This window comes from Gallus gallus, chromosome 2, assembly GCF_016699485.2.
Source record: "Gallus gallus isolate bGalGal1 chromosome 2, bGalGal1.mat.broiler.GRCg7b, whole genome shotgun sequence".
Classification (NCBI taxonomy): domain Eukaryota; kingdom Metazoa; phylum Chordata; class Aves; order Galliformes; family Phasianidae; genus Gallus; species Gallus gallus.
Genome location: NC_052533.1, coordinates 21,257,622 through 21,276,117, shown reverse-complemented (window position 1 = coordinate 21,276,117; position 18,496 = coordinate 21,257,622). Strand labels below are relative to the sequence as shown.

General features: G+C 36.3%; 1 protein-coding gene and 1 long non-coding RNA gene across 4 annotated transcripts in view; one reads left to right on the top strand and one right to left on the bottom strand.

Annotated features, from left to right (window-relative positions):
• The window catches only part of ZNF804B (zinc finger protein 804B), a 210,962-nt gene that overhangs the window by 13,812 nt on the left and 178,654 nt on the right, over positions 1-18,496 (bottom strand). For both annotated transcript variants that reach the window (XM_015281605.4, XM_046938338.1), the window contains exon 2: positions 15,550-15,693. In XM_015281605.4, the coding sequence (XP_015137091.4) occupies positions 15,550-15,693 (144 nt within the window). The remainder of the gene's footprint in view (positions 1-15,549; positions 15,694-18,496) is intronic.
• LOC121110080 overlaps positions 1-18,496 on the top strand; it is a 26,142-nt gene extending 7,646 nt beyond the window's left edge. For both annotated transcript variants that reach the window (XR_005856517.2, XR_006938638.1), the window contains one exon: positions 10,488-18,496. This is a non-coding gene — a long non-coding RNA (uncharacterized LOC121110080). The remainder of the gene's footprint in view (positions 1-10,487) is intronic.

The following is an 18,496-nucleotide window of genomic DNA, read 5'->3' as shown; positions in this document are numbered from 1 at the left end:
GTTTTTTTTTTCAGAATATCATTCACACTCAATGCATCCCACAAAATATTCTTTACTTTAAAGCACTGGAGCCCCAGATAAAAATGTAGTATGCCCTTCTGCTTACTTCAGTCAGCATCAGGTATATGTGGCCTGTCACATGTAAATAGCATTTTCTGAATCTTAAGTCCATAAACTAACGTATGTGTTTGAGTGCATGATTGGCTTCACTTTGCTGAAAAGCACCTTGAGTTCTAATCAAATTCACCATAGAAGGGTCAAATGAAAAAAAGGATGGAATATGATTTTCAGTAATTATTGTCTTGCCTGTAACCTTAAAATTGGAACCAAGTACATTATTTGTAAATTGAATTTACACTGCAAACCATAACATGAGAATGATAGAGTTCACGGCTGATGCTTACAGTTTTAGTCTCCAAGCGAAAGAGACAAAACAGCAGTGAAGGAATTTGCTTTACTATGGTAAACTCCTAAAAGTAAATGTGAAAGGCTGTTAGATACAAGAATTTACATTGAGATATGAAAGTCACAAATTGCCTGACAAATTTTCATATATTTTACACATAATTATTTACAGATCAATTTGAAGTGTGTGATAACAACTGTTTTTTGGAGTAGATTTTATTATAGCCAGTCCTAACAGGTTCAATATTTTTTGCAGGAGTGAATGGGAAAATTGTTGGTTTGGGGAATGAAATGATAGTACGGGGGAAAAAATGTCAATCCCTAGACATGCCCTACAGAATCCAACCATCAATGAGTACGTTTTTGATCACAGATCCAATTAAAAGGAGAAATTACTAGTAGGTGTTTAGGTGTTTTGAGGACTTATTTTCATGTTTCTTCATAGAATCTGTCCCTAAATCTTTATAGAAAGATCTGATATTTTGCAATTGGTCTTGGTGCCAGAAAGCATAAAGATCTACTGCTTATCTGTGGGTTTTTGGTTTTGTTTTACTTTGGTGGGAGCTTCTTACTGTTCAGCCCTATCTGCAAATATTCTTGCTAATTATGCTGATTTCACCCACTGCCCAGATTATGAGTTTGAGCTAATGTAATTCAGGGTACATTTGCATGGCACATGAGAAATTACTAAGTACAGTTAAAACAGATGGATTTCAGGGGGCCATTTCCGCATGGGAGAAGAAAGAACAGGCACTTTGTGGCAGCAATTCACTCATTTGAAGGCCTGAGCTATTTGTGGGTTCAGCATATGCTCTGCCTGACCACCCACATTTATATCATTTCCAATGAATTTGTTGTCATATGCTCCAGCAAGCTGGCTGGGTACTGTACGATTTGATTAGACCATTCAGTACCATTTTGGAACACAGAGTAATTTACCTACTAAAAGTAACATGTTTCAAAGATAAGAATCTTGCTACAGGCCTGTTTCTTCACTGCACGTTCATGCACAACCTGCCTCATCTGTGTCTCTGGTGCTGATTCTTAGCCACAGAAAAACAATAGTTTATATATCTCATTTTTTTCTTTCTCATGTAAGCAGCTCAAACAAACAAACAAACAAAAACCCAGAAAACAACAACCAAAAAAACAAAGCTTGTATTACAGATGCTATGCAAGACTTTCTTCTATCAAAACTTTCAGTACTTCTAAGCTTACCTTAAAAATGCTTAAGCCTTCTCCACATCTTTTTGAAGTCTGCCTCACTGTTTAATTTTTCTTTCTTTTAATTGTGGCAGTGAAATACAAGATCACCTACATCTGAGTTTCAGTTATTCAAGAATTCAAAAGGCAGTTGTAATGAATGATCTCAAAATTCCTTCAGTGTGGTCATCAGACTTTCAGAGTCACAAAAATCTCAGATATCTTATGAAACACATCCTTTTACCATGATGATATTTTCCAAATAAAGAAATGAGGGCAAAGAGAAATGGAGTAATTTATGAGAAGAACAAGGAAGAGGCCAAATCAGCACCCACAAATAATGTACATTTAATTAGCACACCTCACTTGTTACAAGCCCGTTGAAACAAGAAGAAAGATGTCATCTAAATTGAACCTAAATTTGATTTACCTTTTATCATCTGTTGATTCTTAGCAACTATGATAGTGATGAGGGTACTGCGATAAAGCATGAAAGAAATCCATTACAAAATATTTTGCTATGCCTGTAGATTACCTAAAGGAAAGATGAATCAGCAGGCCACTACAGAGTGGCTGTGGACTGCTGTGCTAGAGAACAAGCTCATCACCAGAAGGAGTCACTTTAATATGTATTTGAGATAAATGTAGTGTTTGTGATAGGTACCTTTCACTGTACTTCAGACAAAAATTTATTTGGTCAGCGCATAGAGTGAAAAATCCCATACGCATGAAGGATATTAAAACTAGATATATGCAGAAGCATCTTCAAATGTTTCAAGGAAGTAGAATATTGCTTTTTCTAATAGAAAGTAATAGCTATCCATAAAAAACCTTTCAGGTTGTTTTACTTGTTAAATCAAATGCAAAACATTCTTTATCTTCTGCTTACTTAAAGAAGACAGGTCTCTTCTGGAGAAGGAGAGTTAAAGGTAACCAGAAACCTGGCTAGAGTACTATAACAAAATGGCTGATCAGAGAAAAGGAGGTTTAATAAATGACATCTACATGCAATATTGGCAATAAAAAAAGACAGCAAATGACTTTCATAGTCATCTGACTGAAACTTCTCAATAACACAAGAGTGAGGACATTCTGATTTCCTACTTTTTAATAGATAAATTGACAAAATCTATTTTGCATAAAAGAAATTAAATGAAATTAATTCTATAATCATTCTTTAATATTTTATAGAATGCTGTATCAATCATGCCAGCATTTTCCCTGACGCTGATGTCAGCATGACGAATTTTCTTGTTTGTTCCCTTTAAATAGTAACATGGTTTCTAGCTTGATGTAACTACCTCTAGTGCTCTGAGACTTATTAAGAATCAACATTAATGAACGAGAGAGTTTATGGCCATCTCTTTCCTAACACTAAATGTAGGTTACTCGAATCTGCTGGTATAAAAATATTTAGGCTTAGATTATGCTGTTTAATATTCTTCCTAGCTGCTGCTGGAGTGGTACTTCGCAATCATCATAAACATCATAAATGTGACTAAATCATCTGGCTTTGCCCCAAGTACAGAACAGAAAACTGTATTAAATAGTCTTTTTTACATCACTGCTGACAAGTAACTCATTTCTTTTTGGATCAGAAGATTCTTTATGTCTTCAATATTCTTTCAGAAACCTTCTTGCCCTCACCTCTGATGACTACAAATTTTCCTTTTGCTCTTTTTACTTTCTCTATCACTTTTTTCCAATTTCTTCACTCCTGATTTATGATCTTTACTATCCATTTTTCCTTTCTCTCCTTTATTATAAATTTAAGCCACAGAGAATTGACTTTCCTTCTAAACAAGATTAGCTGCTTATAACCTATTTGGTCTTTTTCAGTTGTGGGATTTTGGTTCTTATACCATCTGCCAAATGATCTTTGAAATTTCCGAAGTCTCTCTCACATCTTTCCATTTCAGTTCATCCTTCCAACCTACTCGATCATCCTTTTCACAATCATTAAACTATCTTATTTAAACAAGTTTATGTTACTGAATTTTTTCCTATATACCTGTGTTGATCATCATGATAACTAATAATGTGTATGTTAAAGATCTACTCTCTAGAGCCTCGTAATGTGGATGAATCCAGACACAATTTAAAGCAATTTTGTGCTATTTTGTGCTATCCATGACAAAAGGGAGGCCCACTGAGGCAACAAATTCAAAAGGATAATCTGTTAATTTTAATTTCCTCATGCATGGGACTGGAGTAGCACTTTATGTTCCAGTCTTTGGTTTATTTGCAGGAGAAGATAAACAGATGTCCCATTTGTTTTCAAGGTTAATTCATTCCTGCCACAGTCTGGTTTAGCCTTTGATTACCTGAGACAATCTTCTGAGAACACATCTCCATAAATTATGAAATTTATCAATTAAAAATGTATATTTTGATCATATATTATTTTGTTATTTATTTTCCAATTCTGTCTCGCATAATTATTGTGTTGTGCCCCTTAATTTTAGTATTCTTTCTTCCCTCTACATGACCTATCTCACTTCCCAGTTCATCAGCATTTCCCACTGAAACCACAAAAGCAATAAGGTGCTTCCTAAGCAAAGTGAGTGTGTCAAGGAGAAAGATGACCAAACTGCAGAGTAAACGATACCCTAAATTTCAATTTTGTAAAGGAAAAGATATATTGGTCCATCTAGTGTACTTTTTATTGCCACTTACTTAAAATATTATTTATTTGAAATCTGTTTCTTGTATTTGGTTCCCTTGAACAAATTGCTGTTGCAACCTACAGTGCCTGGGCCTTTCACTAAGACAGGGAGATAAAAGCATGCACACGGTCAAGTATGTGTCTCAGCCCACTGGTGCATAACAGATCACTGAGCTGCAACTTGACATACTTCCATTTTGATTCCATAATTTAAAGTTAATTTAATACTACTCAAGAAAGTGGTCCCTTGAAAGTGAGTGGAAATGAGTACCTTGCATATTTTGGAGGTAATGGAAGGCAACATTTAATGTCTCCCTTTACCCTTTTACCTGTGCTCTAGACTATGTCTCAATGTATTCACTTTTAAATACTTTTGTAAATGAACACTTGCTTTTTCATGTAGTCATGGAAACTTTTAAATATTATAAAGCTGAATTATCACTCACTGCTCCTAAATTACATTATGCCTCTTCTGAAATTCTCTGTCTGCCACATGACATAACCTTTTTTTTGAGCAGGCTTTATTTTATTATTTGCTCTCCCCCAAGTTTTATTGCTGTAAAATTTGAAGTTGATCTTTTATTTACATCATTGCTTCTTATTCTAGTACTCTGCTACAGCCCTGAATTTGAGTTATTTCTTTTATAAAAGTATGGTTGTAAGTTTGTGTACTCAAATAGAACAACAATTCTCTTTAAATATGCACCATCTCAGAGAAGACACGGTGATAGGAACTGTATATTCCTTGTCCTAAGTCACTCAAATGCAGACAAGAAGTAGGGCAACTGGATCGTATTTTATTTTAGTTTTTGAAAAAGATTCTATTGCTCTTCCAGGTATTAGTGGTTTAGTTTTTAAAAAGGCCTTGTTCAGCTTGATGAACTCTACAAACAAATAAGGAATTATTTAAAAAATGATTTTCATTTCCTAGAAATAACAGAAAATCCCTGTAGTAGTGTACACTATTTGTGTGCTCCAAGCTTAGATTTATTGGCCTATGTTTTGCATGTATGCAGGTTCAATTTATGATTGTTTTCAAATCATAAGCCAGAGTCTTCAGTTCCTGTTTTAACCAAGCACAGGGATATTATGCTGTGCTAAATTCCAGAATGGAAAGAAAATTAAAATCTGACCCAGGCTATTACTTATACAGAATCATAGAATGGTTTGGGTTGGAAGGTACCTTTAAGATCATCCAGTTCCAACCCCCTGCAATAGGCAGGGACACCTCCCTCTAGACCAGGTTGCTCACAGCCCCATCCAGCCTGGCCTTGAATGCTTCCAGGGATGAGGCATCCATAGCCTCTGTGGGCAACCTGAAGTATGAATGAATGGAATGCCTGCTATAGCATAGGCTCAAATGATATGAAAAACATTAGAAGAGTGGATTTTTCTTTGAAATAAAGAACAAGATGAGAGTAGTCTGAATACACTAAGTTTCTTGAAAAAGGCAAAAAAAAAAAAATACAGAGTACCTTTTAGGCAAATTTTCAGAGAAAATATATTGATAACTGTGATTTAATAAATTGTTTTTGTTTATCCTTAAATGTATTAGTTTACACAGTAATTCCTCTACTAACTGTGACCTGTTCCTGCACTTAATCTGATTGTTATCTATGTCTGGAGATCCAAGCCAGGCTCACAATAAATGCAGAAAGTTATATCACTTCTGGATATGATTAATGACCAGAATTTCACAGATCCTAAAGGAATGGCAAAACTATTTAGTAGTTAACTTTGTATTAAGGAAACATTCTTTTTTGTTTGTTTGTTTTTTGTTTTTTGTGGTCACATCACCTGTGATAATATATTTATTTGATATTCACGTGAATATCATCTGTATTTCTCTAGATATTCTCCTGCAATTTAATCTGAGAAGATGTTTAAAGTACCCTCATCTTTTTAATGGCTCCTGGTGGAGCCTAATTATTACAAAATTGCTAAAGCAGTGGAATGATCATTAGTCTGGGTTACTTCCTTTATTTTTCCCTTAGAGACACATTAAAATATGTTAATTAATGCTTTAAACTAAGCAAAGGTAATAAATTACTAGTCCCCCCATCTTTATTGGTATCTTGGTGATGCAAAGAAATATTTCTGGTTTACTTTTAAATATTTGTTTTTGTTATAAATGCCCCTTAAAGACATACAAGGTACATCGTACATTTCCTCAAACACAAACATTGTTGATTAGCGTGACTTTAATGCTCCTCAGGAATCAATTACGCAGCTAAATTCTTGCATATTAATTACTGCATGGAAGGTGCAGATGGTCAAAAATGAACAGAACTGTAATAGATACAGATTCTAAACAGATGTTCATAGGGCCGCATATACCTTTGTCATCACCAGTAGGATTAGAAGAAATATTCTTTTTTCAGAAATATATGAATAAGAGAGCATTGTTTAGAAGTTATACAGAAGATAACAATAGCATAATTTTTCTGCAGATATCTGATGGTAAAACTATTTAATTGCCTAATGTTTCCAAAAGTCTGACTGTGGCAGAAAATTGGCCCAGGATTTGCGAGGATTTTTTGTAACCAGCACAAGGTCCTTAATCTTGTTAAATACTATGCCATTCTACAAGTCACTCCACAAATATGAATCTAAGCATTAGTGAATAGAGAACAATCAAACACAATCATAGTGTCTGGTAGTTCTTTCTTCCTATCACCTAAAAGCAGCTTCCAGAGCCTGACCTTAAATGACGCTAGTTATTCCAGATCCACTGATTTCACTCACAGGTGTGCATGCACATACAAATGCATACAGAAGATCTGCAAAGTATATGGCCTACAAACAGCATTGCCAACAGTTCATCAGCCTTTTGAAGCTGGCATAGGAAATACTCTGTGAATCTGCATCCAGACTTGCTTAATCATTAACAGCAAATTGTCATTCATAGAATTGCGCAGGTTGGAAAAGACCCTCAAGACCTTCAAGTCTGACCTCAAAATGTTGAAAAAATGGTTGCCCAAAATGGTTGTGACTACTTAGTGTGGGGTCGTGGTTTTTTTTTCCCCCTAATAAATCTATCTTTCAGATTCCTTGTTTGTTTCAATAAACCTTTGGTTATTCTGCACCAATCATTCCTCCTGCCTGAAGAACTAGTTATAAAACTTGAGCAATTAAAAAGTGTACCCTCTGAGAGGAATGGAAAGGACACCTAACATTCTCTACCCAGCATTCTGGTTATTGTTATGTCTTAAATGCCAAAATCTGATAATAAACTTCTGTAATTCCTTATATAATGAAATACTTAAGAAATATCTCACAGTCATTGGACCATCATTAACAACTATGAAATTAAGTGTCCCATGGGTTCTTTTCCAATTTAAAGAGGGTTAAATTGCTAATTTACATGCTAATTAGCATTCATTCTAAAGAACACCAAATGTAATTCCACAGCATCTAGCATTTAACAATTTAGCTTATCTAGACATTAAATTTAAAAGCAACTCTGTGTTATTTGTAGTAGTTTCCAGTGACATTTCTTTGGAATCTGTTGCCTCAAGTAACCCCCAGTTGCCAAAGTGTGCTCAGTGGTATTTGATAATGCTGCTTCTCCTGCTTTGGATCTGCTCTGGTATATGCACTTTCTGTAGTGTGCAATTGAAGCATCTCTATGCAACATAGCTAACAATTCAAGAAAACAGTGCATGATATAATGAACTAAGCATTCATTTTAATATTACCTCTAACTGGTAAAATGGATGTACTTCATACAGTGATGCAAGGATATGGTTTACATTCTTACATCCTACTTTTGCTCATATGCTGTACATTAGCCTAGCTTAAATTCTGATGTCATCCTGTGTTGCTTTATGCTGCCTTTATTTACATCAGCTTCTGTGATGTGACACAATTTGATTGCCTGTTTCACTTCATCACAGCTTCAGCATTTCAAAGATGCAGGATTGCAAGTGCTTTGAAGCAAAACAGACATGATGTAAACATGCTTTTAGAAAGGCAGCATTTCTCTGTTTCTGAATAACAGAAAGAAATATCCAGGCCAATAAAATAGAGTAATTTGGTATTTTGGTCTTATGTTATCTATCAGTGATAGAAGATGGAATTGTATTATACTAACATCATTATACATTTTGTTATATTTTTTCAGATCCCAGTTTTTATATCATGTAAGACTTTTGTATTATTTTCAATATATAAAGTAACATTTTGTGCCAATATAACATCTGTGGTATATTTTTTAAAGGAATTACCTTTCAAAATAACAGCTAATTTTCTTATATTGTACCTGGTTGATTTGCTCAGTTCCTCTACTTTAACAGGAATGGCATCAGTGTCAGTGACTGACCTTGAATGTCTCCTTTTGTGCTTTACCTTGTTATCCCCCTTTACTGATGGATTATTTCTCCATGTATTTGTTCTTCTTATTTCCCTCTCCCCCTGCTTTTTTTTTTGTACACACCTTTCATTTTATCTTCCAGTTCCAGAGCCATACTTCCATGCCATTACATTCTCTTTTCATCCTCCACACCTATTCCCATACTTACTTCCTAAACCCACTTCTTCATCTCACATTATCCATTCTCTCATTGCCAACAGCTTTCTCCCTTGGACAAAATATATTAATTCTTTCAGTATAGTCCATCCTTAACACTGAGTCAGAGAGTTTTCCTTAAGGAAAACAACTTGCAATTCTGTGAATAAAGATTGTATTAAAGAACATATGCATAGAAGTATCAAATAAGGTCAACCACACAGTATTGATTCTGGTGTCCTGGCATTTCTCTATGCTTTACTTTACAAATAGTATATATTTATGTTCTAATTTAGTAAAGCCAAGAGTCCAGAAAGAAAACTTCAGCCCAACCTCTGAAAGCAACAGAAGTTGGGTCTTAAAATACAAAATGTTTGGAAATCTTAATAATAGGAATCACAGCCCATTCTGTATTTAACAATCCAATAAAAAATATTGGGCAATCCAGTTAGTAATCAAAACTAATTTAAGAACAAAAGTTTAAAAGGATTTAATTCACAACAATAATTACTGAAAGAATGATATGAACATGTTAAGACAATTGTGGAAAAAGTGTGAGAAAATGAGAACTACTCAGCAAGAAATTATCAAAATCTCTCTCTTCAAGAAGTTACAGGAGGAGTGAAGTCATTTTGGGGAGGATGAACAAGAGCACACAATGGAAAATCAATGTATGATGAAAAGTTCAGAATGTGTGAAGCTACAGCAGAATTAGAGCAAAAATCACTGGTTTCAGAATAAGCAAGAGAATAGTGTTTCTCTAAGGCAGAAAGATACTGAAATGATACAATAGACCATAGAAATGAATTATTTCCTTTTAGCTTAGGTTTTCATACCAAAGAAAACAAGACGTATGCCAAAAATGTAGTGTGTGCACAGTAGAACAATGAATAAAATAACAGTTAAATAGTTAGGAATTCTTCTGCTTCAAAAGCAAAGGATTCTTGAGAAAATAAATATTGTGATGAAAATAGTGTCTGACAAAGTGTATATATACACAGATGATCATTCTAAGTATGCCTCTACTGGAGATAGTTAAAACATAAACTGGAAATAAACTTGCCTAACGCTAAATATAAATTGGTATTTCACTGAAATTGGTATTTCACTGAAATGAGAGAATAAAGAGTAGGAAAATCTGAACAACTGTTGACTATATTGAATCATACTTTCAGCATTTGATTTTAGAAGCATCTGAGATACTTATGGTGAATGTTCTGGAGATGGAAAAAAGAAATAATAACTTTCATCTCTAAAACCCCTCTCATAAGACATCTAAGTTTGCTTCATTTTATGCATTTGAACAGTCTTTTTAAATTTTCTAAGGATGCTTACAGCTAAGAATATTCACTGTTATTTCCAGGACTGGGCCTAATGTTACACTCTCCAAGTTGCTCACAGAAAATCGTTTGTGATGGTTCCCTTTGATCATGGCAGTTTACTGGTACTTAAGAAAAGGAAGACAGAAACTACCAGATATACAAAATCCCTTTCTCATTTCAAGTCTACTTATATACGAGCTGAGTGAATCTAAAATCATATCTCTGTTTCTCTTGCTCTCTCCAGATCAAATTTAATGCAAATATGGTCCTATCTTTCTTAAGACTGTTGTGACAAATGTGAAAATTTCATTTAAAATATGGATGTATTTCTTAGCAAGCATCAATCTAAGCTGATTTTTTTTTTTTTTTTTTTTGGTAAATTTAGAGGTTATTTCCTGAGGGGAACATGGAGAGTGCAGACTTCAGGTGCACAATCTGGCCTTGAAAATACAAGATGAACAATTGGCCCACTGTATGGGAACTGTTGAATCACAGCCTGAACCTCTGATTGACCACCTGAGGTGAGCACTGAGTCAGCCACAGGAGCACAGGTGAAGGCAATTCAGCTGTGTGACTGGAAGGGGTGGAACCAGGCTCTACCTCTCCTAGACCCCATTTAAGAGCTGACTGCCCCCTGAGGAAGGATCTCCTCCTGGAGATTGCTCCTTGTGGAGTTTTTGTGAGCCTACAACACCAGTGAGCACCTTTCATTTTTGTCTGATTAACTTTTCCAATGCGGTAATCTTACCAGCCTAACTTCTCTGTTTACTGTATAACATCTGAATACTTATTAACCATACACCCACCTATATCTCAAGGGGAAAAAAACAGAGATTATACATACACACGTTCTCACGTACTTTCACGTTGAGGCAGATCTTTCTCTTTTAGTTAGTATATTCTGACAACTAAATACATGGTACTTTGTCTGAAAAAAAGGTTTATGGATGTTGCTGTGTTTGCCTTTGCTCTCAGATCCCAAGGTGAAAGCTCTGAGCTACTTCCAAACTAATCTTTGCTCTGGGTGAAAATTGTTTGGGTAATAAGAGATGTGTACCCAAGAGCCAAAATATGAGATTTTCCTCCAATAAATATACACATCCAGGGAGAAAAAACAACCGCCTAAAGATGAATGAACAAAATCTCAGTATTACACTAATTCCTGGAACTTTCTCTATGCTTACTTATCTGTGCATTTTCTAGGTGTTAGAGGCAAGGCTAGCTAAAATGTAAGCATATTTACTAGCTTTGATGTTTAACAGTAGCTAAATCTCTGTCTGAATTAGAGTTTAAATCCACAAGCACAATACAGTCTTACTGGAAAGTGCCTACAGCTGTGCACAATAAATCAGACTTTCATGCAAAAAATACACTCAAGTGCAAACATGCATGGATTTAAATACTAAGGTAAAGATATGTGTATGTGAACTAGTGTAGACTTTAACTTCTGTTCATTTACTTCGCAGTATTGTAAAATTCAGATTTTTTTTTCCTCATCCAAGAGAATGTGATTAGCTGTATGTCTAAACTTTGACAACAAACTAAGAGACCTGTTTTGTCATCAGAAACCCCAAGATGGCAATACAGCCTTGTTTTTCTTTGCTGCTTATTTCTGCTATTATTATCATAATTATTTTATTGCAGTACATGGAACAGATGTGTGATTTTCTCCTTTACTGATATCAGAAGTCACTGCTGATTACTGAGGATTATTTGTACAACAGTGGAAAGCTCCCAGTACTTTGACATTAAATGAATGAACGAATGCTATGAATGACCTGGGGGTACTAAAAGATTGCATTTAATAACATTAACCAAATAGATATCTCTGCTCAAGTTTGGTTTCCTTTTACAGAAGCAAGTGACTTAACAACCCTGTTAAGAAAAAAATCTGTACTTACCTATTATTTGTGGCTCAATGTGTAACATAAATTTGAATATAGGTATTATATTTAGAAGCAGCAGCCTACATTGAACATCTACATCATAATAACTTTTGAGCTAATTCACACCAGGACTATTTTCTTATCCTGTATTCAGACAGTTTATATAGAGCCAAGGTAATCAGTTCTGATGCAGCCAACTTCTCTTGGGGAGAACACCATGAGCAAGTGAGAACAAGCATTGTTGCAGGTGCTACAATGCTTAAATGAAAAGATATTGCAGATTTACCAAAATTGCTACTGCCTATGACTGCTGCTCAGGAGTTTATAAAGTAATAGATTTCATAATAATGGAAAACCACAAAGGAAGAAAGCTATTTATGTGCTGGGTTAGTGAGACATGCATGCATAGGGCTGTATTGTGATGTGAGGAGGGGTGCTTCTGAGGGCACCCAGTTGGAGAGCATCAGGCTTAACAGTAGAGAGCTCAGGTAAAGTTGGGTGGGAGCGCAGGCTTCCACTTACATAGAGATTCAGAGATCACTTTATCCAGCCTTGCACAGAGAGAAATTATTTTACAATAATAGGTAATATCTGTGAGAAATGATTACAGAGTAGTACAGCAGGAAAGATGCTGACAACACTAGGACTAATGCTGTCAAGACAGTCAAAGAAATAAGAGCTGTTTAATACTCAGTCAAAAGTAATAAATTACATTTAAATCATATTATACCTCTCCAGGATCATTTTAGTACTAGAAGACAATGAAAATAGAGGCACAGATGATCTTGAAGTACTCCTGATTCAGAATTTTTTTCTGTCTACATGTGTATATATTTGCATATACATATGCAGTATTTGCATATATTTGCATGTAAGTAGTATGTAGAGGAAGAAAGTATCACTCAGAGTACTGCTCAAGAAAAACCTCACCCAGCAGAAACCTGGCTACACAAACAAGGCCAAACTGATTTCTTAATGTTTTACAGTCCTCTGAGGCCAGGGAAGGCAATGGCTGTTATACCAAATGAGAGGTACAAAATTCTGTACTTTCTGCTGTAGAACTGGTTGCAGTCATAGCTAAAAAATGAATCACAAAATTAATTTTATAAAACCGTAACACTGGGAGATTAAAATCATAAGTCTTTGAATAAAATCTGTTTACTCTGGAAGGGAAACAAAAGGCTTATGACAAGTGCTCAGTGCAATATCCTTTTTTCTGTCTTTATATCTTCTCTAAACAGCACTGCCATTTTAATACAGATTTCTAAGTAGCAGCATTTAGAAGGGAAATCACAAAGGAGGATGGGACTATACAATATTGTTACTGAGCTATAAAGAGTGTCTTATTTTACTTAGTCTCCATTAGAAAGATTTTGCTCAGAACTTAGCTATGTAGACAACTAATGGTACCCTCGAATTTCTGCTGGGAAACAGAAAGGAGAACAAAAGTTTTCTGGTGGCTCCTGCATTTCCCAGAAAAAACATTTTGAAGTTAAGATAACTAAAATCACATGAAACCATAAATTAACTCCTCTCAGAAAATTATCTTGAAAAAGTAAGAATAATATAGGGTTTCCTGTGACTAACCGTGAAAGTCAGAAGAAATGCAGCATCCATGTTATTCCTACAGGCAAGGTTCCAAAACTTGGCCGAGCAGTCAAGAAGTGAGAAGGGAGATGAGACTGAATTACCCTGTCACATCAGGAGGATAGCTAGCTAATCCTGTGCTTGCTTGAGCTGCTGAACTACATCTGAAAGGGCAGGACGGGGTGAGCTTGTACTGCCAGTTGATATTCTGTATGTGTTGTGCATTTCCATGAGACTCTGAGTTCACAGTACCATCAGTCTGGCAGGTTTTAAAGCACTACAAATTAAGAAAGTTTAATGGCTTAAACATTTTGTTTTGTAATGCAAGATTCCAAAACCTCTGCTGCAACAAACCAAACATACATGATGCATTAAGTAGGCTGTTTTATTTTGCATAAGCTGTTCATTGCAGAGGGTGTAGAGAAGAGGGAGGGGCAAAGATTGATTCGTTTGAATTCAGATGCATCTCTGACAAGTAGAAAATTGGCTGAAGGGTGAAAAATTATTTGTGCAGCAAATGGGGATTTATATGGATTAGAGTCACACGCTTAGGATCTGGAAATGTTTTGTATTATTAGAACCATCTTTACAGATTAATTAATGGAGTTGTGTTGTAAGGAATTGCTTTCGGTTTAGTAAATAAACATGTTAGGTGAATCTATCTGTGGTTTGAGAGTGATGGGCCAGAAGAGCTTTATGGAAAAGGGTACCCCAAAACCTGGGGTAGTTGGATTCAGCAGGATGGTTTGTCATGGTGCGTGGGCAGTTCATTTGCTTAGTGCTGTGATGGATGTACACAGAAAATGCCAGGATGATTTACATCCTCTATAATACTACAAAGAACAATAAGATTTCTTACAGTGAGTGCAAGGAATTCTGCCTTTAGCACTGTTTGTTGTCCTCGCCATTTATTATTTCTCATTCTCTGGAAGAAATACCTGCAGCTTCTGAATGCTTCATAGATTTGCAAGGTAGCCCCTGACCTCCATGTACCCAAAGGTGTGATCACCCAGGAGACATTAATGCCTTAGTAACTTCAATGTGCACAAATGCATAACGACTTGAACTGAGTAACACATGTAAGAGCAAGGAGAAAAACAGTAAAATAAGGTGCATTTTTGGAAACCTGCTACACTTCTAACTTCTCATATGCTACTTCATAACATATGGTAAGTTACACAAGAGGTTCAGTTCATTCCTGAACTTTGCAAATGAGTTTTGTAGAGCTCTGGAATGCTTGCAGGAATTAATTGCATTTTTCTTCCACAGTGTCAACTGGAATACGTGTTTTGCTAAAATTAGTGGAAAACTGGGATGCAGGCAGCAAACATAGAATGATAATTGGCATACATTGGTATGGCACACCTACCACATACAGATCTGATTAAGCAGGTTCAAAAATGATGACAAATAATTAATATCTATTGTATTTTTCCAATAATCTCTTTTTTTTTTTTCAAGAGTAGCCGTTATTTTGTTCTGCATGCAAGTCAAAATATATTCCACCCTGAGAAACTTCATGAGACACAGATTTTAACTTCAGTTCTATGTGTGCTTAAAAAAAACAAACCTGTTTTTCTGCCCTTGAAACAGTATGACCAGTTTAAAGGAACGTACTTACTTACATCCTTATAGCATCATCATATGCCTCCTGAAACCAAAAGAAGGACCTAGATATTTGAGATGTTTCCTCATCCCCCCCCCCCCATTCCAGTTTATAAGTTCATATTTAAATCTATTTCAATATCAGTATTGAGCAGCAATCTAAAACTATAGACAGTGGTCCTTGAAAAGAGGCATAGATTGTGGTGAAGATTAAAATGATAAATATTTTACATTTGATTTTGATAAAAAATAACATGTTAGTATCACATGGTAACTTGTCCTTTACTTGAGTGAATTTAGAAATCCCCCAAAATCAGGAAAGACAGAAGATGGGCAGCTGTAACACAGACGGACAAGTGTCAGGTTTACCTGCTTGTGAGCATGGTCATAAGAATTGATGTGGTTGTCAAATTCCTGGTGTTTGTGGTACTGCTTGTCACACAGTTCACAATAGAAGTTAGCCTTCACATCCTCCAGAGCCTTGGCTGCAGCTTTCTCCTTCTCAGCATAGTCCTGAAAGGCAGAAGCAAAGGGAGACACAGATCATAAGCTCACACTGTTTTCGTCATCCGTGCTAAAAACAACAGAAACTGGAACTGCTAGCTCACCGGGCTCCACCTTAGTATCAAAGTAAACACTAAAAAGCTCTTTTTCTCAAGTTGGATTTAATTAAATAGTTGTATTACTTGAATAATTACTCTTAGCACTTTCTTTAGGTACTGTAGTAATCAAAATACAGTGAATTAAGGTCAGAGGAATACCATCAGGGCACGACCTGGCTTTTGGGTGGAAGAGCTGAGCAGTGAGGAGCACATAAAATACCAGGAGGATGAGTTGAGTGCTACAGAAGTTGGCAGCCCTGCTCCATCTCTTCTCTTTCAGATGCTATTGCTCAGAAGAAAGCAGCCAGTTTTAGCCTGCTACCAACGCAGATTTTCTTTTGTGTACTGTGTTCTACCTCACATCAAATATTCAGCAGGACCAGAGAGCAGCTGGCTACAGCCAGCTGAGATTCCCCTGGAACAGTGCCACCATGCTGCCGTGTCCCTTCCCCCGCAACCACTTTAGGGGACGTATCATCCCACACAAATCACCCTGCCCAGTGCAGCCGTCACCCAACAGACATGGGCACAACCACTGATGTGAGCTGGCACACCTCTCACACTGCCCTAGTGCAAGAATAGGGCCAGGGTCAGGCAAACACGGCTGAAAGAAAGGGAAAACACAAGCGGTTTCTCCCTCTGTGTCTCTCAAATGACATAGAAAGCTGCTTTGAAGGGACATGTACTATGCTTTCAATATATACCTGGTACACAAAGAAAGCTTAAAATATTGGAGACATTGGTTACTGACCTACAAACAATACACTTAGATATGAGGGCTTGTTAGTCCAAATTGGAAGCAGCCTTTGCCAATCTTATATTTTTTACAAGTCCTTCACTATATTATTATTGTTGTTATTACTATTATTATTATACTTGAATCTTTTACTTTAGAGTTTAAAGAGCAAACTTCAGTCTGACAAGGGAAGAATTACTGAAAAAGTTGGTGAAAGCGATTAATTTTATATTCACATTGACAATTTTATATTACTTGAGTATATGCAAGCTGTTGCCAAGGATTGCAGTAATTCATCATTTGCTGTACCATTTTATTCACTGTAAGAAATGTGTACATTTAATAACTAGACTTTCCATGCTATGCAGACAGTGCTGTCTGGTGTGTGCATGGTTTCACCATCCTGCCTGCAGCAAACTCTAGGTAGGCCCAAGTTGGGACACATTACATGGCTGCGACACTCCTGGGTCACACTGCCTGGTAGTAGTCCAGGCACCAGGGGGAAAATTTAGGCCAGAGCAGAGCCATGTGGGTGAACCTTCGAAAGGGAAGGACTTTCTTAATGAAATCATGGGTTTTCATCCTGGGACTTGAGCAGGCAGCAGAGATGTTGGCTGTCCATGTGGCACATGAGAGCTTTGGAGGAATCCATGCTGTGAGACCTGCAGCTTTGCCCTGATCTACATGCCATCAGGTTGATATCAGTAGGTCTTTCTCACATGGTACTTAGAGGCTGGCATTGCTAGTGAAGGGAACTTCAGCTGAAGTAGCCTGCCTAGAAGCTAGGTTTAGGACCACGCACCTAAGGCACTGCTTAAGCTTCTATAAGAAACAGAAAAAATGATAGCCACTGCCAGATAATGATTAATTCTATCTACTTCAAAAACCCATTTTAGTATGAGATGAAACTCTCCAGAAGTGCTATATCTCTCTATCAACCACTGCAAGACCCTAAATTACTAACCTGGACTACATCCTTAATTTTAGATTGCTGAACTCAGGGATAATGAGTTCCATATTGTATCCTTTTATATTCAATTCTAAATCTCCCCACGAAACTTGTATGAACTGACCAGCTTGAAGACAGGAGATCAAAGAGGAAACTGTGCCTGGAATTTTGATTTTACATCTTACAAATGCTGCCAACAACATTCCAGTCTCTCCCACAGGACAACATCCAAATAACTTTTTTCCCTGCATACATATGGCTCAGGTGGATTAGTATACTGTGATATGCTCAGATAGATTGATTGTTTCAAAAAGCAAGTAGCCTGAGCTAACTCACTTCTCCACTTGAGAGGCTACTTGGTCATAGTAGCTAATACTTGATTGTATTAGTGGAAAATGTTCTTGTAATTAAATAGTTAAATGGCTTCCATTAGTTATTTAAATTTACAAAGCCCATTAAAAAGTGATACTTTTCAGCTTATGCTTCCAACCCATTGTTTTGCTAACATTAATTATTCACTGGGCCTTTGGTATAATTAAAATGCATAAATTAGAATGTGGATGCAATAGCATTAATTATGCAGTGATGCCTTCCTTGGAAGTCAAGTGTTGGAGGCAACGCATTTTTATTCTAAACTAGTAAAAATGTAAGTTTTGCACTTGCTGGCAACCAGCCAAAGCATAATTGTTTTGTTTTTCTTTACTGTTTCTGAACTGTCAATTAAGTGTTTACAGCCTGCTCCATCTTTGCTTCTGTTGAAGGAGAAGCCTAATTGTTTGGGGTGAACACACCACATTACTCTCTGTGAAGCACAACTGAAACTGCTGTTCATGAGCATTCCAAACTGCCAACTTTATCTTTCTCAGCAGAAATTAATACAGTCCCCTTAGCATAAAGATGTTTTAAAATAGCAACAAGGCAGCTCCCAGGTGCATCCTAAGATAATCACAACTACCTCCATTGCCTTATTGCTTAATTATGCTTGTCTACCATGGCAAAAGATATAATTTCCTGCTTGCTTATCGATCA